This window comes from Megalobrama amblycephala, linkage group LG22 (assembly GCF_018812025.1).
Source record: "Megalobrama amblycephala isolate DHTTF-2021 linkage group LG22, ASM1881202v1, whole genome shotgun sequence".
NCBI lineage: Eukaryota > Metazoa > Chordata > Actinopteri > Cypriniformes > Xenocyprididae > Megalobrama > Megalobrama amblycephala.
Genome location: NC_063065.1, coordinates 17268811 through 17294304, shown reverse-complemented (window position 1 = coordinate 17294304; position 25494 = coordinate 17268811). Strand labels below are relative to the sequence as shown.

At 39.1% G+C, this 25494-nt stretch overlaps 1 protein-coding gene across 9 annotated transcripts in view; it reads right to left on the bottom strand.

The window, feature by feature from the left end:
- mllt10 (MLLT10 histone lysine methyltransferase DOT1L cofactor) overlaps positions 1-25494 on the bottom strand; it is a 53116-nt gene that overhangs the window by 5680 nt on the left and 21942 nt on the right. For 8 of the 9 annotated variants that reach the window (XM_048174992.1, XM_048174990.1, XM_048174989.1 and 5 more), the window contains 9 exons: positions 23858-23953; positions 23425-23737; positions 20571-21221; positions 14462-14634; positions 10237-10351; positions 7713-7785; positions 6076-6248; positions 2151-2342; positions 1811-1884 (listed from right to left, as the gene is read on the bottom strand). In XM_048174992.1, coding sequence (XP_048030949.1) covers positions 1811-1884; positions 2151-2342; positions 6076-6248; positions 7713-7785; positions 10237-10351; positions 14462-14634; positions 20571-21221; positions 23425-23737; positions 23858-23953 — 1860 coding nt within the window. Of the gene's footprint in view, positions 1-1752; positions 1885-2150; positions 2343-6075; positions 6249-7712; positions 7786-10236; positions 10352-14461; positions 14635-20570; positions 21222-23424; positions 23738-23857; positions 23954-25494 lie in introns of all 9 variants that reach the window. The other variant, XM_048174997.1, reaches the window with a different exon arrangement.

The window sequence follows — 25494 nt, the reverse complement described above, 5'->3', positions numbered from 1 at the left end:
GATAACAATATATAAACACGGGACAAATACAATAGAACAAAGATACAAATTATATTAAGTTTTAAGGTACAGCAGATTTATTTAACATGTAGTAAGTACTAGGGTTGTTAAAAGTACCACCACTTCGGTACCAAGTCGATATTTAAATTTTAAAAATGCAACGGTACCAATCTTTCTGTAGTACTGGTAGTATAGAGTACCAGGTCGATTCAGTACCCGCTAATAGGCTCTAATTTCAAACGCTCCTGTCTGCATTTGTGTGAGCTCTCTGTGAATAGCATCAAAGGTTTCTATTTACAATGTGTTTTTTACAGTGTTGAGCTTTGTAGCCAATCACTGACATGTTTGTTGAGCATGTGAACGCAATGGCCAATCAATTAAGTTAGTCAATCTTTCAACAGGAGTTTGTTTAGCTTGAGCTCTGTGTGCTCACAAATCATTTCGTTATAACCAGCAAAGTATAACGATGATGTAAATAAGAGATTTATTCATTGTGCAGTATAGACAGATTTTTTGAATATAACAAACAACAGCGCTCCTTGATTGCATTCTGACCCATTCATAATTTGAATAAGCGTGTTATTTTTCATGCTGCTAAGTACACACTGCAACGTTTCGGGAGTGATAACCATATTAAAATAAGGGGCCTGAATCCGATACTGTGATGTTTGACAACGGACAAAAAAATTATTTTATGTCAAAACAGATCCGTGCATAATGTCTTAAAGTGTAAGTGCAACAGACCTGCCACTTGTTCTATTACCTGAAATGTGTTTCTTTGTAGTTCATTTTATTACTAACTTTTCATTTGATTTTTTTAAAGCAATGTTTAACTCAACAATATTTGAAGTCTACATGCTAATGTTTTAACTGATATTTTACTTAAAATCATTAGTATTAAAAATGAACAAATTTAATTTATTTGAATATATTTAATTTTCAAATAGTTACATAAAAAATTTAAAACAAAATAGTTAGAAATTTTTTCTATGGTACCAAAATTGGTACAGAGAACTGTTACATTTGACAGGACATTGGCACTGAATAAATGTAAAAATAAAACACTGCATAGCCTTCACTGTGTGTATGAACAAAATATAAATTGATTCTTAAAGCTACAAAGGTTATTTAGTCAACAGCAGTGAGTTATTTTCTCTTTGTCTCTTGTTGTTTGATTAACATTAATGACTGACAGCTGCAGGTATTAGGCTGCTATCACTTTAAGACCTCATGCACGGATCTGTCATACTGACACACATACAGTTTTCACCCAACTTTTTTTATTTCACTTAAGACTGTGTTTACATGAACACTCCACACGATGGGCATTTTTTTACATAATTGTGTGTATTTCACCATTCACATGCAATTAAATAAGCCACGAAAGAGAACTGGAATTGGGGATCACATGCCGTCTGAGGGGCCGCTGGCCTCGCAAGCACTTCGGCTGTGTGTCAGTCAGTGCGAGTACAGAATTAAGTTCTTTTTTTTATGGCTTTTGGGCTTAATAACATCATGTGCTTCCTGGTCCTTATTTTCTCATTCATGCATGTTTCTTTATCACTCTAACATGTCATTTTTTTTTTAAGTAGTACTGTGGTACGCAGATACATTTACATACCATGACATAAGCAATTTAGCAAAATCTCTAACAATAGACATGTCACATTATCGCCACGATACGTATAGTCATACCGCCCAGCCCTACACTCAACTATGTACAGATATACATAATATAACACTTGACTCAACTAAAGAGGTGCTCAGTCCCAGCAGATGGCATCTGCAGAGCAGGGGTAGAGGAAGTTACCTGAGTGGGCAAGGGTTGAGAGGACTCTGTTAAAACACTGCTGCCTAGCTGAATGCTCTTGCTGTGCAGCATGTCTGGAGGAGAGAGAGATTTTGCAACTTGACATGAATGCGGAGACCAGATTAGCTAGAGTTGAGCTGGGAGAGGAGGCTCCGTGAGCAGAACAGAGGGGAGGAAGGGGGTCGGACGGGGTGAGAGGTGGGCTCGTGTGCATGTATGTGTGAATATGTGCATCGGGGGGAGGGGGTGTTTGGGGTGGGATTAGACTGTGACTGTCCAGATGGAGTGTGTGAAAACTGTACGGGTAGACAAGAGGCAGAAGGTAGCGGAGACTGCTAACCTGCGTGAGTGTTGCTGGGGTACAGAGGAGAGGAGGCAGTGGTGGCCGTGGTGCTTGCGGGGGTGAAAGGCACAGAGAGCTGAGCGCTCAAGAGCTGCAGTCGTTCCTTCTTCATGGTGAGAGTTCGGATTTGTTCCTCCAGGCGCCTGTTTTCCACCTGCAGCTGGTGCAGGGACTTCAGCATTCCCAGAACTGGACACAAAACCACACACATATAAAACATCAAATAATCTTAAAGCATCTTTTTAGAGCAGTTTTATAGCAGAATTAAAACTTTGTCTTATATTTGATGAAGTTTGCATCATTGATTGTGTTATTTTCCTGTTTATTAAAGTGAAGCCGTTTTGAAAGTGATTTGACTTGACAAGATTTGTCGGCAAAATAAAAGTGGTTGCAAACCACCGAGATCAAGTCTTTCAGAAGCAGCGAACCCAATACCACAAGCGTAAAATGTACATCGGCACAAGTGCGGTTCAAGACCTCCAGAAGGAACTACAACGACAGACTCACACAGCACTGATCAGGGACCGGCAACCCCAAGCCAAATGCAAAACAGATGCACTGTCAGTTAAACCGCAGAACTGGTCCCATATCAGCAGCGAACAGAAACTCAACAGTCCTACCGCTTCCTGTGCAGGCATCTCCATGCGTTTGTCAGACTTCTCCCCGTCGTCAGAGGAGCCTCTATCATAACAGAAACAGCTGCTGCTCATTCACACAATCCTGACACTACAAACTGACCTGCCGCTACTGAACAAGACTTCACTACCTCCTCGTAAACATTACTTAGCTGATAATGAAACTACACAAGCTACAAAGACAAAACAAACAGGTAATGACACTCATAATTACTGTGGAATTAACCAATAAATTAATTACATTATTGGGACGGATGTAATTACAGGCTTCACACCGGCATATTATTTGATTGGCATGCAGTAAAATACCATTTATGATTTACGTAATTATTCTTGCTTTAAATAAATTATTTTGAGTCAAAGCAATAGACCCAAGTTTATCATTATGCACCCAGAGATTAAAAGGGATGAATTATACTGAATATGAAAGCAACAATTTTCATGAGATGAGCCTAATTTCGATGACCATAATTAAAAAAGGCTTTTAGCGTACAAAAGAGAAATTAATTTAAAATGCCTTTTGATATCTGTACTGTAAACCCTCTCAGCTAGACTTTGAAAATATTACAACATGATTTTTACATGCAAAAGCCAGCATGTAAGTGGGTTTCCAGGGTGTTGCTATATGGTTACTAAGCTGTTTTGAGTGAGTTTTAGCATGTTGCTATGCATTTGCTAAGGTGTTCTGGGTGGTTGTTTATTGCTGAGGTCAAAAAATTCTACCTGCAAATCTCTATGACGTTCTGTCTCTAAAGGCACAATATGTAAGATTTTTTGATTAAAATATCCAAAAACCACTAGAACAATGTTACATATTTTGTTGACTTGTGTACTTACATTATCCCAAACGTTTCCAACAATTATTAAATCCAGAGAAATTTTAACCAGGACACGGAGCGTGTCATTGCATCACCAGTCAATGATAGCGCTACCTTCGATTTCCAGTTTTACTAATATCGATCTAATGCAACAAGTCTCTCATAGCAGCCACCGAGCGAATGCACAGAGCAACGTTAGAACTTTCAACACACTCAAAAGTATTTAGTATGATTGTTTTAATCATGTTAAACAGTGCTGCGTTACCCCACCTGACTACAGCTAAAGCATAATAAAAGCTCTGCCGAACTCAGGTGTCTATCATTGGCATTCGCTTCAGCGGCCTCATCCCGCTTTATCGGCTCTCGACCCGTCCTAATTCATACAACCGTAACGTTAATAAAACTTTAATACATTAGCTCATCTATGAACATGATTTCTGCCCAAGTCCGTCGGATTCCTCTGTGGAGCTGAAGACAACAACGCCCATGATTCACACACTCATTCACGGCGTCATCAAGCTACGCCTTTGTTTTGAATAAGCTACCTCTAGTGATGAAAATGACATACTGTGCCTTTAAATATGGCTCTGCTTTTTGCTTAATTCAAAACTTTTTCCCCCTCTTTTTATCATCTGCCAGTTAAAAATGTTAAGTTGTATCACTTAGAAAAAAATAGCACTTGCCGTCTCAACAAGCCACATAATTTACTGGTACCGTCATGTCTGTGAGGGATGAGTTACTTAAAGTTTAACACTCAAGCAAGAATTGCTTCCTATACCAAGTATGTCCCTACTAACACCACCAGCACTACAACCTTTATAAGTTGATTAAAAAAAAACTGTTGTGTAAAAAAAAAAAAAATCCTGAGAAATTATGAAGACAAGATGACGAGACAACACCAAAATCTGCAACTATATCACCATGCAATACTTTTGAAAAACAGATTATTAAAACTTTACAAAAATCTCTTATTTTCATTGACAAAAAGGAGACAAAATGAAGAGTTCAGATGCAAAGCCCTCTAAATCCATCTTCTTTTCTTTTAAATGAGCATTTTTTACCAGGCTTTTACGATCAAATTCAGGAGTTTCATTTTAAAGGTAATGATGAGGTTATTAGCTAGTGAATAAAATAACTTTTTTTTAAAAAAAAAATGTCACTCTAGACAATTCATTGGTTTTTAACAAGTTAGATTTTCTTTTGAGTCAAAACCAGCTAAATCCACTTGTGCTTTTTTTGCAAAAACCTCTAAATCCACCCATTTGGGACAAAACAGTAAATAGTTGAAAAATCACTAAAGATGCAACTAGAAACCCTAAAAAAAGATGAGAGCACGATCATTTCAAAACTAAACAGTAGACAAGCCTCTTTACACAGGGATCTAACACATCTCTTCTATTCAGCCTCCACTTTTTGCCTCCTCCGTTTACATGGCACAGCTTCCATGTGAGACAGAAGAATAGCATCTTGTTTGACTTTGTCTTTGGTGAAATAGAGCTGTTGTTTGAAGTATAATAAATCCAATTCCTTCAAAGTAACGGCACTGCACGAAGAACTGTTATGAGTGCATGATACAATTGCGACCAAGCCATTTCCACTGTAGGCTATTTTCTTATGACAGGCAGAGTTTTGAGGTAAATAACGTTTTCTTCTGCCATTCAATGTTAGTAGGACAGGCTGATCCATTTCATCGTACTCCATCTTTTATTTTAAAAATCTCAATCTGAATCTGAATCTAAAAAAATCTCCTCAGCTCGCCACTATATTGAAATAGTGATGTCTCGTGCATATACTTCAATGAGAGCGAGACATCACTGCCGTTGTCAGAGCGCGATCAGACCAAACGAATCGAGTGATGAATGCCGTTGGACATAGTGGTGTATTAGAGGTAAAAAATGATGTAAATACTGTTCGGTTTCTCACACAAACCGATCATTTCTTGTCTTAGGACATCAATGTGTCGTCACGAGCTGCAGGGTTTAATTTGGACTTGTCTATGTAAGTTTTATTTACTGTTATTGTAGAAGTTCCCATCCACTAGCATTATTTGACTGACAGACAGCAACGGTTGGAGTTAAAAATCATAATTTGTGTTCTACTGAAGAAACAAAGTCACCTACATCCTGGATGCTCTGGGGGTAAGCAGATAAACATCAAATTTTCATTTTTGGGTGAACTATCCCTTTAAGGTTGATGATATCTAACATGGACATTTGACACAGGACCAAGACTAAGACTAAATTTAAAAACAGATGACAAAATTTACACTAGTAGAGGCTTATCTTCAGAAACACAGCATCAGCAGCCATCACTAGAACTGAACTGGATCCTACGGCTCAACAAAATCCACAGCAAGACCAACACAGTGACATCAAGACATGACCAAACAGCTTGAGTGCTTGAGTGTTGAGGTTCAATATTGTACACGGAAGAAACACACATTAAATGAGTACAAAAAAAGCCTCTCACCATCTCCTTGTGAGCCCTGTTGTAGGAGGAACTGCTGTCCTTCGTTCCATTGCCGTTCCAGCAGCTGATCGATGCTGGTGGCCACAGGGGGCAGCGTATCCGAACCAGAGCCGAGCCCTGGAACCAATGGTCCTGACGAGTCATACCGGATATGAAGTCCACTTAACGGAGACCTAAAGTCATAAATAGAAAACAAGTGAGATGTATATACACACAGGTTTATTAAAACAGCTAAATTTGTCTCATTGTGAATCTAAAATGCAAATAAGGAGGTAAGCTAAGGATCATAGTGGTAAAATTCAAGTTGTAAATATATTAATAGTTTTTTGCTTACAAACACATACTAGACCACTGCTATATAAACGACACAGTTGAACTCCTGGTCTGGCATCATGCCTTCAGAGGCAGACGCACTGCTCTGTAAGGCCAAACAGAGTTCAAAGCTTGTGTAAGTGAGAGAGCCTGGGCCTGCGTCTCTGACACCATAAATCTCAGTACGCTCTTGTTTGGACAGATAGCGATCTGTGTTATTATGAATGCATCCAGCTCTGGGCTCTACATCAGGGCTCTCTGGCGAACGTGAATCTATCTCTGGGGTAATTACGACTGGGCTGAGATCTGCACCACAAGGTAATAAATCTCCAGCACAGGACTGTGAAGCCATATCATCCTGCATGGCTGCTCCGGTGCGGATCACAGAAAAAGCAGATACAGATTTTTGCGGTTAATCTGAAGACTGTGCGGAATGCTTATGAATGAGATTCGTGGACATGTGGGACATATTTAAGGCCCATTCACAAAAAAGAATGCAAGATGCAGGGCAGGGGAACTGGAAAAATGCAAAATCTAGAGAGACTCATTTTTTTCAAATAACTTTTTAGCTTGAGAGCTGCGTTTTTTGAATGATGCGAGACACTGCAAACGATGTGAGATGTGAGTGCAATGGTCAAACACATCTGTCTAGTGCATATTTACATAAAAAAACAATCGAAAAGCACCATTGTGGAATGCAAAAAACATGTGAGAACGTCCCCTTATATTTTTAATACTGAAAATGCCGACATGCAAAAGAGTTTACACGCAAAATGACAAGCTAAGATCTTACACTGATATTGAGCTAAATGCATTTCTCAAAAAAGACATAAAATTGATCTGAAAAAAGTAAATTACTGCGTTTAAAAATAATAGTTTCTATTCATAACCAAAAATAACAAACAAAAATAAAACTAAATAACCAAATCCTTAAGAAACAGAATGAAATTAAACAAAACTCAGAAAATCGACATACCTTGTCAACCAAAAATATTACATCCGGAGGCAATTTTGTGCAGTATATTCACTTCAATATCAATCCATTTTATATCCTCAGTCACGGGGCAAAAAACGCTCCATCTTTGGTTACAGAAAATGTATCTTTCTGAATTCTGAGACATCGCTGCCACATCAAACTCTGAAGCCGGTTTAACTGCGATAAGGGCAACAGCTGAGTGTTCAAAATGCCTGCTGTTCGGAAGGTGAGCGCGCAAGGGAGGAAGCGGAGTGAGTGAATGAGTGCGTTCTGGGGGGGAGGGAGGGCGAGCAAAATCTCGGAGCCTGGAGGAGGGGAAGTCTAGCTCAGGAATGTAAATAGGACTTACCGAGGGGAGAGGCTTGTCTTTGGTGAGTTTCCTCTTCTGGAGAAGCCGAGAGCTCCGTCTCCTAGCTCCTGATCTGAAAGGTAAACAGAGAGCAGTCGATAAGGAGCCGGAGTGCAGATGTGGGCACAAGAGAATCCTGGGAAATGCAGAAACGTCAGGCTCGATCCAAAGTGAGCCTGGTGGACATCAGATCTCCCTTGCAGAAATCCATCTAGGGGCTGCAGAGTGGTCTCTCTGGCGGCTCAGCTTGCACACTGACACCACCGAGTGTGTCACTGAGTCACCTCGCTCTCTCTCTCTCTCTCCCCCTCCCTCTGTTCTTCCCCTCACCCCAGCTCTTTCTTTCCCGTGGAGGCTCTCATCGCCCTGCCTGCAGGCCCCATGCCAGACACTGCTTTTCATTTTCTGCAGTGAAAGTAATGAATCACATATGCGCCTCGCCAGGCACAACCCCCTCCCTCCTTTCTCTCTCTCTCTTTTTTTTCTCTCCACACCCCCCTCAAGTCACAGTTAGCCAATCCCATTTTTCTCTTCCTCCCTGCTTCCTTCCCCCCTTCCTTTCCTTTTTCTAAACCGTCTTGTTCTTTTTAACACTTTCCAGCCCACTACCACCTCAAGCGCAGGCTGGCTCCAGTGGGGGTGCAGGCACATCGGTGCAAGCCGCCCAAGGTCTGGTGTGACTTATTATGGTGCTGACCCCTTGCCTGACCCTGGATCAGCCTCGGGGCTGCAATGCAGACTGGACCCGAAAGCATCGGGTATCACTTTACAAAATAAAAAAAATTAAAAAACAAAGAAAGACCAGGGACTGACCGACACAGTGGAAACCTATAAGCAACAGGTGACAAGCATTAAGAGGAAAGAACAAGTAATTCGTTAAAGTAAACAAGCCTAGTGCTAGTCTCATGGATCCCATGACAAATTTTTAGACTAGTGTTGTTGTTGTTTTTTGTCCAATAACCGAGACAACAGGGTGGCTAATGTACTGAAATATGCCTGGCATGGTGGCTGAAACTCAACCTGGCATATATGTAAGATGTAAACAAAACGGTTATTAATTTTAAATGTTACATTATTTTTAGTGCTGTCAAATGATTAATCGAGACTAATCGCATCCAAAATAAAAGTTTGTTTACGTAATATATGTGTGTGTACTGTGTATTTTTATTATGTATATATAAATACACACACGTGCATGTATACATTTAACAAAAATATATTATATTTATATATTACATTTATATATAATATAAATTATATATTAATATACACGTATACATGTAAATATTTCTTAAATAAATGCATGTATGTGTGTGAATTTATATATACATAAATATACACAGTAGAACACATATGTTTTTGAAAGAAGTCTCTTATGCTCACCAAGGCTGCATTTATTTGATCAAAATAAAAAAAATAATGAATGTAAAAAAAATAAAAATAATGTAAAATATTACTATAATTTAAATCTAAAATCTATTTTAATATACTTTAAAAGGAAACTTATTTCTGTGAGGGCAAAGATGAATTTACAGCCATGTTGATGAAGAAAAATTTCTCATTATTATCAACGTTGAAAACAGTTGTGTTTGCTTGATATTTTTGTGGAAACTTTTTCCAGGATTTTTTTGATAAATAGAAAGTTCAAAAGAACAGCATTTATTTCAAAATAAATTTTTTTAAACATTAAATTTTTTTTCCCTATGATCACTTTTGATCAATTTAATATATCTTGCTGAATAAAAGTATTAATTTCCCCATAAAAAATATCTTAAAGTCAAAATTATGAGTCTGTTCAATATATATATTACTTTATAGTACTTTAGACGCGCTGCGGCAAGAACGAGCACCAGACAAGAGCCGGGCTTGTGCTAAGAGCACGTAAGCTTTCCAGTCTCGAGCGGTGGTCTCTTTAAGGACGGGTGTTCTTCCTCCTATTGTTAGTCAAATGACCCCCTGACCTCTGTTTGAGGAGGAGGGCATGACTGATCCATTATTCCTCAAAGGCTGTGTTCCTCTTTTTTCCTCTCTCTCTCTTGCTTTCAACTGGTCCCCACCACAACCCCCATGACAGGGTCCTGCAAGCCCATTCGCTCATGACTGAGACCCCCAGGGTTTAGGCAGGGTCCAGGGAAAGTGTTGAGTGGCCCGGGATGGAGGGAGGGAGTCTAAGGTATGCCTGCCTCCTAAACCCAGGGCAATCCCCTCTGTGTCATCACTGCAGTCATTGTGCAGATTAATGAAATGTTTGAGTGGTAGCATGCTTCATTTAACAGGTATGCACACTTTCAGCTCTCTGTCCCGGGGAGTTTTGTTCTCTGCCTCTCCCTCTCTCTGCGACCTGAGGAGGTAAGGGGGGGGGGATACAGCTGACCACACATTCCACATGCACAGGGGAGTGGAGAAAGAATGGGAGGATGAGGAGAAATGGGAGAAGAGAACGCAGGAAGCAGGAAGAAAGGATTTGAGAAGGGAATTCTGTGTCAGTGGGAGATCAGTGTGGTTCCCCGTCTGCGTGTCTCACCTGCTGGGGAGCTCTCGGACTGGGCGATCAGTGCAGCCATGGCGGAGCTCGGATTCAGCCTGTTTCCGAACATATGGGATGGTGCCAGGTTAAAGGATCCCGGTAGTGAGTTTGACTAAGGGAGAAACGCATAAGAAAGAGAGTTAGATTAAATATGGAAACACTGTCAAATACCAAATATTGTGGATGCCTAAGTGCGTGTCCCTGCATGTGCGCATATGAATGTGTGCCTGAGCGTTGGCCAAAGAGCTGGATGATAAAACACCATGTCAGCTGTATTTCCTGTGAGCCAGGAGAATTGGCTGAGCCTGCAACAGCAGATCCACAGCCCTGAACAACATGCAGACCATGTGCTTCTGCAGCTAATTATTTAATCCAATTAAGCTATTTCCCTAATAACGGTTGGGATTGGTTGTGGTGTTGCTTCTGAGGTAGCAGCATATGTGCAACAACAAACTTGGTGCATAGTGGAAACCACACAAAGCTTCACATGACTTGCATTTAAATAACACTTTTGCTGTAAAACAATGTTGTAAATAGCAGAGAATTATTGAGAGGACGAAGAATTATTGAGAAATGAAGAATTACTTAAGAGATGATTACTCTTGATTATTTCTTACAATTTACAGACTACACTACCATTTTATTGAGCATGGATGCAATAAATTGATCAAAAGTGACAGTAAGACAATAATGTTAAAAATAAACTCTGTTCTTTTGAACTTTGTATTCATTAGAAAAATCATGAAAAAAAATCCTGTACAGCTGTTTGAGATATATATATATATATATATATATATATATATATATATATATATATATATATATATATATATATATATATATATATATATATATATATATATATATATATATATATATATATATAATTTTTTTTTTTACTTGATCCATACAATTATGCACTTCATCCAACACATCCTATTTATTGCATCCTTTTTCGCACTGCATATTTTCATAAAATCAATACATTCTTTCCTTTTCCTTTCCTCGCTTTATCTACATCAAGGTCTTATCTGATCCAAACAGGAAATAATGCTTGCAGAAATTAGTGTATTGGATTTCTTGCTCTATTATTATAGAATATCTTTATGTCTAATTTAAGGATTTCTGAGTACATCAGACTGAAACACATTTGGTGGAAACCACTCTTGCAAATGGCCAGTGAATAGACACCCATACAATACCAATGTTCAAACCAACCTTGAAAACATGCTTCTTTTATGGATCTTCAATTAACAACTGATGTAAACATGTGCTTTATGGCTTGTGCTTTATTTTGACATGGAGCAGTCTATCAGGCACTCCAACCCTAAACCTGATATTGAATTTGAACTCCCTTACCTATTCCACGTTGAAGTAAAAAAATAAAATATTATAAGTATTAATGGTATGGTTCTAAAATTTCTGTCTGAAGTATATCTACACACACACACACACACACACACACAAAAAAAAAAGTAATATCCTGCATTCCCCTGGCCCCTTACGGCCCCGCAGGCCCTCCCTATTCCTCAGACTCCTCTTTCAGGCTGTGTTGAGAGAGGAGGGAGCATGACCAGTATGAAGAGAACCCCTCATCCCACTACGCAGCTCTCTGTCCAGCCTGTCAGCCCTCATCCCATCAGCGAGCTGAGTTCAATGCGCCCGCACAGGGAAAAGAGGGACAGCCGGATTGTTTGAGGCTTAGGGCTCTCAGCACCATTGTGGAGGTTAACGAAGAGTGGGACAGAGGTGGGCCTAGGGGGTGTGTGCTGGGGTCAAAGGTCACCGCTGCCCTGCTTGCAACAACCGATTTTTTTTTTTTTCATCCAACCATTCTTCCATCCACAAAGGGAGAGTTAGAGAAAAAAAAAAAATTGCAAACATCTCAGGGACAGTCATGCTGATGGATGATTGTTCGCACTGAATGTATTTGATAAAACACCATGTTATATATCAAAAATAAATAAATAATAATAATTATATTCCTGACCCCAGAGACACTTTCAAAAACATCACCTGTTTACTGATCTGCTAACTACCTAGTAAAGGAAAAAAAAGTCCATCATATTAAATCTCCTATGCCATAAAGCTTAGGACTAATGGAGGATATTTGCAAGCGTGCGTTAGAAAGGGCTGGACCGCCTAGAGCCCTGCAGCATTAAGGCCATCAGTGGGTCTACTTCATCTCCTAATGTAAGGCCACCCTGCCTGCAGAGAGGGCAGATCTGCACAAACAAAGCCCTGTTGCCTGGAAACGACTGGTTGCTACAGCAGTGCAAGTCAAGACAAAGATGCTCAGGAGAGCGGCAGAGATGGTGCTCAGTCTGTAGTGTGCTTCCAAAGGGCCCATTTGAAGCAGCACTGGGAGCCTATAAGAATGACTTTACTTTATTATTGTCATCTGAACACACGCAGGAGTCTGTCAATGAGTGGGAGGAGATTCTGAAGTCGCCGATTCATTTATTCTGTATTTTTTAATCGATTCATGAACAAATTGATACATTAATTCGGCAAGGACACATCAAATCAATCAAAAGCGATAGTAAATAAATTTATAATGTTATAAAAAAAATTCTATTTCAAATAAATGCTATTCTTTTGAACTTTCCTATTCGTCAAAAAATCCTTACAAAAATGTATCACAGCTTTAAAAAGATTATTAAGCAGCACGACTGTTTTTAACATTCATAATAATGTTTCTTGAGCATCAAATCAGCATATTAGAATGATTTCTGAAGGATCTTGTGACACTGAAGACTGGAGTAATGGCTGCTAAAAAGCTTTGGCATGAAAGGAATAAATTACATTTTAAAATATATTAAAACAGAAACAGTTATTGGAAATGTGTTTTTACTTTTATTTTAAATGCAGCCTTCATAAGCATAAGAGACTTCTTTCAAAAACATTGAAAAATATTTATATTTATATATAAATATAATTACTAACTCGAAGCGACATATATAGCAAATATAAAGCTCTTCTCTCACAATGTCGTTCTGTTTATTTGACCACACATACTTCTCCGACTAGCTAATGCAAACACAATGACGTTCATCCGTTAAGACCATATACTTAAGCAGCCTAGTAATAAATACCCTAAATGACTCAAAACACTGTCTTTTAAGAGCTGAAAAATGAGGTCTGAAGTGACAAACTTTACTTCTCCCACTGACATGTTATGTAGACATGCGGCCCCTAGACAGGTTCCTTCGTACTGTTAATATTACTGCTGCAATTACATAAATATTATATTAGCACAACCCGGGCACTTGAGAACCAAATTTATTTGTTCTGTAGAAAAAGAAAAAAGAAAAATCACATCACATGCAAGTTACTTAATACATAAATAGCTGCACCCAACGTTTTAGGAGTTAATTACTATTTGTGCCATGAATGTGCTTAAACAGCATTTATCTTGATAAAATTGGAGCAAATTAACACAGTACAAAAACGATGAGTATAATTGTACTTAATTGGTTAATTTTGTGAGAGATAATGCATTACGTATATGTCTGAGCAGAAAGCTGTGCGATTAGCAGTTTTACTTTTCTTTGCAGGTTGATAAGATTTTTCTTTGTTTTCGAAAAAAGTCTCACCAAGGATGCATTTATTTGATCAAAAATACAGTAAAAAGCGTAATATTGTAAAACATTATTACAATTACAAAAAAAAAAAAAAAACTGTTTTCTCTATTTGAATATATTTTAAAATATTTTTTCCTCTGATATTCAAGCTGAATTTTCAGCACTATTACTTCAGTCTTCAGTGTCACATGATCCTTCAGAAATCATTCTAATATGCTGATTTGCTGCTCAAGAAACATTTCTTCTTATTATCAATGTTGACAACAGCTGTGCTGCTTTGTTTTGTGGAAATTATGATTTTTATAAATGTCATTACTGTCAATTACTGTCAATTTATATGTCAATTTATAATCAATTTAATGCATTTGCTGAATACAAGTATTAATTTCTTAAAAAAAAAAAAAACTCTTACTGACCATAAACTTTGAATGGTAGGGGTGTTAGTAGCTAAATCTCTTGATTTAAACTGTTTAAAGTTTTAAGCTAAACAAGAACACCTTATGTAGTTCTAATTTAGCCTAGTGATGCTGAAATTAATTTCTTTTATTCATTCGCCCATTTCATCAAAACCAAATCTGATTTGAAATTATCGAACAAACATATGTATGAATACATATTAAGGTCTGTTAAATACTCACATGTGTAGATGAGGTGCTGGTGAACGGTGCGGTCAGAGGCAGTGAGGTGAGAGCGGGCATGGAAGTGACCACAGACTGATGAGCAGGTAACTCGGAGTTGGATCCAGACAGAGACACTCCAAGCACCGCACTGGGCAATGGGCAGGCTACATCACTACTGCTAGGGTACGAACCTGCAAAAAAACAGCAATTACAGTAAATTATTTAAGCAAAACAGCACATCGTCAATAACAATCACTAAGCCGAACGCTTTCTTCTGATTCTCAAAAAATAACATGGTCTTGTTTATCAGCAGGAGATCTGGCATAGCAACTGGGGGATGTGAAGCAAATCAACACAGGTTATGACCTGTAATCTAGTGGTAAAAGCAAAGTTTTAATAGCTGTAAGGGCAACCTCTGTCCTCCAATATACCTTCACTGGTTATCCATCTATCTTTCTTGCTGCCCCTGAGATGAACTTTGTGGACTTTGAATGGCCTGTCTGACCAGGCCCTCATTACAGCAGACATCGAGAACGAGCACAAAGCATTTCTGAGTCCTCTCAACATGCACTCTGCACCGGCCTCCCGGTGACCCAGAAAACAGTTCCCTGAATCTGACGACTCACTATTTCTTCTGTAAAAATGACTGAGGGCTTTTCAGGCGGGGCCGGAGTGCCGGGGAGGAGTGTGGCCCATTCATATTTATGTGCCGGTTCATGACATGCACGCTGTTTGTTGTTGCTGTTGTTTTATTGATTTTTTTCCCCTTTTTCTCTCTCCCTCCTCCCCTGCCACCATCTCAAATAAACCCAGCTGATGGCCCAGGCTGACCCATTGCAGGAACGAGAGAGGCCCCCTTGCCACACAAAGGAATGAATGGCTCGCGGCAGTCTACATTCATTGCTGAAACAAGGAAACATTGTTGGGCAGAGAGGTACCACGTGAAGCATTTACAGTACCAAGCTCTGAACTCCACATAGGGCATATGCAATGGAGAAAGGAAGCTTAGACATCACTGTGTCACGGTATTCCATTTAATCCCAATTCGTTTTACTTTTAGGATTTTGGTGAATACCAACGGCTAACTTGATGCATTAATGATTAGATTAATCTTTAAATCATCATGTTGATCTGGTAATCTGGTTAATAATTAACATTTCAGAAAAGGTCAACCAACGGAGCATTTGATTAGAGGTTACAAGACATGAGCGACCAAACAAAGCAAGGACAAAGATCCTGTTATCTGGTGCTGATCGAACGGGCCCGATCGATCAGGACTTAACATCTCCTCCTGAACTCCCCCCCCTTATCAAATCAGGGGAAGAGAGGGGAAATTTCAAATTAGATTAGCTAGCATTTCAAGTCAAACCCCTGTCTCCTCTCTCAGCAGAAAATCCATGCGAGTTCAGAGGGAGGTTAATGACGAGGCCCAGAACCTGATAAGGATCCTCTGCGCTTTCCTTACGGACGAAGAGAAGAAAGAAGGGACCGATTCAAGGTATTGTTGCACGCCAGTAGAACATATTTAGGTCTTTGACGTGGCAGATGTTTTTAATTTAAATGTGGTATCATGAACAGTAATCGATGTCTTGTAGTGTTTTGCGTTGGGTTACTAGCTTCAAGATATGTTCCATCACATGCGAACAGTTGAGCTTGATGTTTCTAATGTGTGCCGTCAGAGAGCGATAAGTTAAGGCGCATAGCTGCAGTTAATGCAGCAAATGCATGCATTGCTTGTCAATGTTTACTTGAACAGACAGAACGGCTGCACAGTTTCATCCTAGAGTAATAAATCCAGGCTTAAAAGGATAGTTAACCCAAAAATGAAATCCTGTCATTATTTGTAACATTTCGTTCCAAACCTGTGTGACTTTATTCTGTGGACCATAAAAGAAGACACATTGCAGAGCTTCCGTGATCTACGTCAAAACGTAATTCTCGCCACTTCATAACATTAAAGGGTTAGTTCACCCAAAAATGAAAATTCTGTCATTTATTACTTACCCTCATGCCGTTTTACACCCGTAAGACCTTCGTTAATCTTCGGAACACAAATTAAGATATTTTAGTTGAAATTTAGTTGAAAGGGAGCAATGACACTTCCTCTCTCAAGATCCATAAAGGTACTAAAAACATATTTAAATCAGTTCATGTGAGTTCAGTGGTTCAATATTAATATTATAAAGCGACGAGAATATTTTTGGTGCGCCACAAAAAACAAAATAACGACTTATTTAGTGATGGCCGATTTCAAAACACTGCAGATTCGATACACTGATTCATTTATGATCCGATGCTTCATGAAGCAGTGTTTTGAAATTGGTCATTACTAAATAAGTTGCTATTTTGTTTTTTTTGGCACACCAAAAATATTCTCATCACTTTATAATATTAATATTGAACCACTGTGCTCACATGAACCGATTTAAATATGTTTTTAGTACATTTATGGATCTTGAGAGAGGAAATGTCATTGCTTCCTAAGGAGGCCTCACTGAGCCATCGGATTTCAACTAAAATATCTTAATTTGTGTTCCGAAGATTAACGAAGGTCTTACGGGTGTGGAACGGCATGAGGGCGAGTAATAAATGGCAGAATTTTCGTTTTTGGGTGAACTAACCCTTTAAGGTTGAACAACTGTGGTCACATGGACTATTTTAACAATGCCTTTACTACTTCTCTGGACCTTGAATAACCTTGGTAATTTCACTGCTTTCTATGGGAGATTTAAAAAAAAAAAAAAAAAAAAAAAAAAAAAACTCGCGGATTTCATCCAAAATATCTTAATTTGTGTTCTGAAGATGAACGAAGGTGAGTAATTAATGACAGAATTTTTATTTTTTGGTGACCTAACCCTTTAACAGTACATTTCACTCATTTGTCTAACCCAGCTTTTCCTTCTAATTTCAAATGAAAAACCAACAAGAATCATTCGCCCCTCTCCAAATAACACCCTATAAAGCCCTACACCCAGCCAGAACCGAGATGAATGTTTGCATTTAATAATGGCCCCCACTGCTCCCCTGATAAACCAGTCATCCATCCAAAAAAAAAGAAAAAAAGAAAAAAAAAGGGAGAGCTGGGAGCCATTGAGGGAGGGTGAGACAGATAGATGAGGTGGAGCACTCTGCTGTAGCCCTGCATTAGCAATAGCTAAATATTTACAGTCCAGCCAAAGGCCAGGAACAGGTGAGGGCAGGGACGGGTGGGAGAACAAGCACCAAACAAACAAAAAAATCCTTGAGAGAGGGGACAGGGCGATAGTGAGACGGCACAGAAGTAGGGAGTGACAGAGATAAAAAAAAAAAAAAAAAAAAAACCACCAGATTTTTTTTAAAGTTCTAATCAGAAGGAAAGAAACTACAAAAAAAGCCAAACCGTTGCCAAGCAACAGTGCGGCGCACACAGATAAGGCCCGTTAAAACATACTAGCTGGCATGTGTACGTGGAGTGCTTATGTCAATGGCTAGATTTAGCAGGTGTGAGAGAGATGGTGCCTGCAAATGAGTGAGAAAGAATGGTGTGACCACATATGTGCACCGAGAGTGCAAGTTCTGGCTCCAGCTCAGTGAACGGGAAGGCCAGTAGGGGTCAGGGCATTTCTACGCACTATCTTGAGCCGGTAAGTGATGTCGGCTCACTCTAGATCCCGAGCGAAGACAACGGCAGGGAGGAACAAATAAAATTTTAACTAATTGCCTGTTACGGGCTCCTTCCCTCCTCCAGCTCCCTCAGGCTCAACAGGTTAATGTGCATCTCTATGGAGATTCAGCGGGCCACTCTAAGCTCTCAATCAGGTAGGAATGAGGAAGCACTTTAGAGAGCACCTCCATCCACTTTTACCCTAATGAGCTTCAGCACAGACCAAAACAACATCATGCTGGTTCCCAGGCTTCTATTCGAGAACAGCGGACCTCAAATGGATTTCTTTTTTCTTTTTATAATAAATAGAGATGGAAAAAACTGCAATTCATGGCAAGATTAAGATGAATTAGAGGAATGCGATATTGAAAAGTCCCTTCAATGTGTAATTCCTGAAAAACAATTATCTCAGATCGACCATGCCAATTTATGAGAGCCCATTTTTATATGCTTCAATGTACAATCATGTATAAGATTCCAAGAAAAAAAAAAAAAAAAGTAAAAGTTAGAAAATCTGAGAGGTAAGAAAAGATGAGGAAAGAAAGTGCTATCAACGTTAACGCATGCATTTAATTTTTTTCAGTTTAACGCGTAAAAAATATATTTAAGCAATTAACAGCATCCGTTTTTTGTCATCCTTTGGCTTGTGTTACATATGATCACGCTCTTATTCATGCAAGTGCTTTTAAACCATTCAAGCGCGACAAGACAAAAGAGAATGTGCTATCTGCGAATGTCTTGTCTATGTGACAAACACAAATATGACATTTATTATGGGTTTATGTGAAGATTGATTTAAGTTCACTTAAATTAAAAGTTGTTATATTTTTTGAAGCCTAATAAATGTTAAAATTGATAGCTTTCAATTACACTGTAATGTTGAATGACTATAATTAATGGTTAAAATTGAGAGAGAAAAAAAAATCAATTTCATTTTTCAATTACTGGCCTTCATTCATAAAGTTGCCATTAAACAATTATTTAAAATATACTGTCTTTATGTTGTTTCTACCTTAATTCAGAGATTAACTGTGAAATTATTACATTTAAAAACATATTAAAAACTTAAGTGTTTATAATCAAAATCATTAAAAAAATTTGGTTAATTAGTTAATTTTTAATCAAAAACTGATTATTAAACTGATAATTATGATTATGTTGCTCAAATTATAATCATGATTAAATAATCATGATTGTTCTCATTTGAGAAATTTAATCAGAATTCCTACACTTCCATGTAAGCACAAACCAAAAGAGCGTCAACTTATACACAAGAAACACAGCCACTGACTGGCTATAGTACACATTCATTTGGGGAAAAAAAAAAAAAAAAAAAAATTGTGTTTTAAGATCATCAACATTTTTAAACAGTGCAGAGACAGTGTACACATGGTTACGACGTTGGGATGATTAAGTAAAACACTAGGAAGAAAACGTTTCGATTTAAGAGAAAAGTTCTGATTGACAGATTTAAACTCTTTACATCTGGCAACCCCAAGCATGAAAGCTAGTGGAGGTTTGTTTACAACGCAAGATAACAGAAATGTCAAAAAAAAAAAAAAACATCTGGAAAAATAACCAATGTGCCAATATCATCGATGGTTATGTGTAAACAAGAACAGTAGAAATCTTGATCGTGATTTAGGATGTATTCACATTAGGTGCTCTGGACCGTGCCCGAATGTGTTTGACCCCCAAAGACCGGTTCGTTCGACTAGTGTGATTGCTCCATACCGTGCCAAAGCGCGGTTCATTTAGCTGTCCCTGGCCTGCTTGGAAGAGGTGGGCTAGAGTGCGGTTCAGTTGGGCTTGAGCGCGGTACGCATGCAGTGTGATCGCTAACCGCGCCAGAGCATGGAACAGCTACTACTTTATTGTGCGCTACTGTCATCATTATGACGGCAAACATCTTTATTACAACTTGGATGGTACACTTATCAATTAATGTTGCAACTTTTTGTATGGAAGAAAACAGGAAAAAAGCACTTTCGCTAAGATAATAAATTTATTATTTATTCTGTGCAACGATTTTCACTTGCACGTATCAGAGGATTATTAAGAAGGCAGCTGACGTTAATGGAGTAATTTGCAGCTTTACTCACAAACTAAAATTCCTGTTCCTCAATAAGCTGAGAACCAGACCTGTTATAAACTCAAATACACTCAAATTAATTACATTAATTGAAAAGTGTACTATCCAAGTAGTAATAAAGATGTTTGCCATCGTAATGATGACAGTAGTGCACAAGTATTAGCTGTCCCGTGCTCTGGCACGGTTAGCGATCACACTCGAGCCCAACTGAACCATGCTCTGACGGCCGAGGGACGGCTAAACGAATCATGCCCCGGGCACGGTATGGAGCGATCACACTAGTCAAATGAACCGGGCTTTGGGGATCAAACGCGCTCGGGCACAGTTCAGAGAGCCTAGTTTGAGTACACCCTAAGCAAACTTTAAACAAATGAAACGCTCTCTCTGCTTACCTGGTCCAGCTGGTGGAGAGCTGACAGTCATACCCTGTAAGTTTCCATTCCTGAGGAGGGACGGGGACTTCTGAATCCCCAGACTGGTGCTACCAGCACCCACTGCTCCCACACCTCCAGTACTGCTGACGGAGCTCCCACGGCAGGACATGGTGCTCATGGAGGATGGCGAAGGGGAGGTGGATGCGGGCATTGTGGATCCGTGCTCTCCGGTATCAGTGGTTTTACTGTCCTGGGTGGTGAAGCACGGTCCGTAACGGTTCCTCCAGTTCCCCCTCTTCTTTTTCTTCACTCCATCCTCACCTGTAGATGAAGACGATGTCGCAGAGGAAGAGGACGAGGAGGGCTGGGGTCGTTTGTAGCCGGCCGAGGCCAGGCTACCCAGCTCTCCGGCTGGGTGACAGTTTTCGTAATGCTTACTGGAGCTTTGGGGGAGGGACATCATGCTGAAGGTGTTGAGAGCCACCATGCCTTCAGAGGCTCCGCTTTCTGCACCACCTTTTACGTGGCAACGGCTAAAGGATGGAGGCGTGTAAGAGTCGCCGGCCCTCAGGGTGGGATCAGAGAAGCTGAGGAAATCAGATGTGGGCTGAACCACAGACCCACTAGTGGCTGATTTACTGCTGCTGCTGCTGCTTCCTAATAAAAGACCTGAGAGAGAAAAAGGAAGAGAAAAAGATAAAAGTGCACCTTAATGTCACAACCACATTAACAGTCAGACAGCATAAACCAACAGAGAGGTGGCATATGGTCATAAAACTATGACATTTTTGCAGCCACAATTTTTAAATACAGAACTGGAAAACAGTGCTACAATCATCTTTTATATTAAGAGTTTGTAATATTGTAGCACACAAACCATTATCAATTCTGTGCATAATAATTGAGCAACTTTTGCTATATTTACACTACCATTCAAAAGGGTTGGCAAGAATTTTTTTTTTTTTTTTTAAAGGACTTATGCTCTTATGCTCACCAAGGCTGTATTTATTTGATCACTGAGATGGAATACTGTGAAATACTATATAATCTAAAGTCAATGTTTTCTATTTTAATATATTTTTAAAATATTTTTATACATAAAAATGATCTGATGGCACAGCTGAATTTTCAGCAGCCATTACTCCAGTCTTCAGTGTCACATGAACCATCAGAAATCATTCTAATATACTGATTTGAAGGTCAAAAAAACACTTCTTATTATCAATGTTGAAAGGCTGAGTTGCTTAATATTTTTGTGGAAACTATGATTTATATTTAAGGATTCTTCAATGAATAAAGTTCAAAAGAACAACGTTTATTTGAAATAGAAATCTTTTGCAACATTAAAAATGTCTTTACTCTCACTTTTGATCAATTTAATGCATCCTTGTTTAATAAAAATATTTCTTTAAAAAAAAAATCATCATCTTACTGACCCTAAATATATTAGTTGTCCAAAACTCATTTCTTCCTCCTGATCTGGTATTCAAAAAAAATATATTAAAAATGCAATTAAAACACAATGGCTTGACCTCTTAGATGAGAATGTTTTTAGTTTCAGAATCAAAATTCTTTCTGATTTTTGAAAATAACCATTTCCTGAAGAAATCAGGAAATTCCATGATCTGGTGCACCGGTCTAACTCGCAGGAAGCCAAACAATCAGGTATGTAGGCAGGCAAGAAGGGTGACCCAGATCTAGGCGTTCATTCAGACCCTTCCCTCAGGCAAGGACTCGTCCTTTAACCAAAGCCAGAGAAACAACTCTGACGTGCATGTTTTCACAGCTGTGGCAAGAGGCTGCAGTTTTACCATCCAGTCTATCCTACTAACATCTAAACACACAAAGAGCTTGCATGCCAATTAACATGTCTCGAAGATAAAGCAATATCACAAAAAAAGCTGCCATGACAAATAAATAGTCAACTATAGCTACTAACACAATCAGAAGTCCTGCAATATCTTATTGCTGGATCCTAGATTGAACACTACTATCCATTTACTGCCTGAAGAAAAGCAAAATCTGTCTGAAAAGAGAGACGACTTAACTTAAAATCTTAAATCCTGCCTCAAAGAATATTACTTTTTATCTGCCGTTCTTATATCAACAAGATTCACATAAGTGGCAATATATAAAACTTTACATATTACCACAGCTCTCTGTTATTGTCAAACACAAAGGGCTCAATTTAATAAAAGATTGCTGATATTGTAATCTCGCTCATATACTTGGGATATTACATCAGTTGTGCGGCAGGGTCTGTGTCAGGTGTTGTCACAACAGCCCAGACAATATGACAAATTCTCAGTCAGAAGATTAGACTTCATAGTTAATCTCCAACATCTTTTGATCTCATTGTGCTCTGCTGAGAAAACACTGCATTGTTTCTTCTTCCAGGGTTCCCTGAAGTTTGCACGCAACTCCAGCGAGGAGGCCCCTGCCGCACTTTGACACATTAATGATTAGTCTGAATTTTCCAGACGTGACCTCTGCTTCAATCCCTCCATCACGGCTTGATAGCAGAAAGGAAGGGAACATGCTTCTCCTCTGACTCCCAAACTCCCTCATAACACACATAAACACTCACACACACACAGACGCCACCCACAAGCACTGCAAGTTCGGAAAGACTCGCCGCTCCACATTACAGCGGCAGCCAGCCAGACGACAGCCTTATCGCACACACATGCCAAGATTACGGCTTCTGGCTTCCATCCAGCTCTGTCACAACAGACCCAAAACGTCACACTCAGGAAGTCGACATGAGACTTGAATCTGGCCGCTCAATATAGATCCATGGAGAGGGTGTTTACCAATTTACTTCATCAACAATCTGGAGGGAAAGTGAAGGTGGCATGTTTGAAAGTCTCACCTTGCTGAAAAGGACTGGTTGAGGAGGGGGCCGTGGATGAAGTCGCAGTGGTGACCACAGGACCGTGGGGTTTGCTCGGCGCGGACTTGCGGCCCCTGGACCCCGAGCTTGAGCTGGTGCCATGACTGCTGGCCTTCTTGCTTTTGCCGTCTGAGCTCTTGCCATCCGAGGAGCCGCCATCCTTGGAACTGGAACTGGAGTGAGATGGAACTTCCTGGAAGTTGGCATTGGTGAAACGGCCTCCGCTGTCATCCAGTCGCTTCTGAGTGGAGGAGATGGAGGAGACACTTCCGCCACTGCTGCTGTTGTAGCTCTGCGGCCAAGAAGGAAATGCACACACGGACAAAAAGGCTTAGAATGCACTTTTTTTATTATTAACATTTAACAAACTCTCAGACATCAATCCTAGTCTATAAGACAGGTGTGGACTCACCTTCTCAGAGGTCACCATCAGTGCTGGAACCAGGGAAGGCGACAGTTCCAAAGACTTTTTGTGCTTTGGTTTGTGGCGATCTCTTTCTTTATGTTTCTGTGATGAAACAACAACAACAAAAAAAAACCTTAATGAAGTTGGTACAGCAAAGGTTTTGACTGAAGCCAGCACAGCTTGGCAGGGACTTTAGCCTAGACTGTAATTTCTGAAAACAAAAAGACAGAAAGACAGGAAACGCAAAAAGAAGAAACAATGAAAGTCCCATTCTGAACAAGTCAATCGTTTGGCATGCATTCAAACCCGGCAAGGAGATGAAGATCTGATAAATCACATCTCATGAAGACCTTCCTGTAAAGAAAAATCAAGGGTATTCCTCTGGATGGGAAAGGTTTCACATTGCAGGCCTGACCAGAGTCTACTGCAGCTTAATTTACACCCCAGTCTAGTGCCACGCTCCACACAGCTCTATTTGCGCCCGAGAAACGGGAGCGTGAACAAATTTACACCTCGCACTCCAATCGAACACCTCCAACCTCTCCGTTTCTGTTCTTAAGAGCATGGCTGTAAAAATATGCAGTGATCCTGAACCATTCGTACAGAATATTTACACATTCCCCACTGGAGCGATATACAAACGTCTATCTTTTTTTTTTTTTTTTTTTTTTTTTTGCCCTTTCGATCATCTTCCAGCCATTGTCTCAGTTAGAATTGTCAATTATTCTGAACATAACGGTTTACGCTACTTCTCTGTGCAAGTGGCGGTGACAATTCCAGAGGCCCTCAGGCTCAAGTTTTTCAATGAAAATGAAAATGAGCTTCTGCTTCTTTTACGCCATTTACTATTTTCCAACATATACCATTTTAAATGTCATTTTCTTAGAACAGAAAAATCATACACACTTGAAATGAAGGTGTTGAATAAGCACCCTGGGAATTTTTTTAATGGTTGGAAAAGATTGTATTTGTATTGAATACGCATTGCTATTGGTTTTCATCTGCAACCTATATATCTAAAACAAATGTCACTGTTTGTGTTGTACTTAAAAATTATTTGCTTATGCTGCAAACCACATCATTTTAACAAAAAATGGCAAGTTTATTAATAGTGACAATATTAAAAATATAAGTGCATTTTAAAAAATTACAAAGCTTTGTTATGCCACATTTGCTCTCCAAGAAAATTGATAATTTTGAAAGGATGCAAAGACAAGACTCTTAGTCTTAATTAACATTGTTTCTAAAAGTGTTGACAAGACAGTGTTATATGAGATAAAAAAAATCATGTCACTACTTGGCTTTGATTATGAATGTGAAAAAAAGAAAAATACACACCATAAAATTCATCTTAATTCCATCAAATAAATAAACTGAAACCATCTAGATACATAGACCCTTATGTAATGACAAAATGCAGGTATGAACTGCTGCTTACTGGTCTAATTAAATTTCTGACAAACATCTTGCAAGAGTTTGACATAAGACGACAGTTATCTTAATTATACAAAGATGAATAGTTCAGGCAGAGGTGACTGCAAAAGAGAGAACAAATGCCAAGGCATTTATCATAATTCATCAATGCCTTCAGCAGATTAGTGAAATGTAGCAAATCTCTTTCAGGGCGAACAAAGAAATTACTC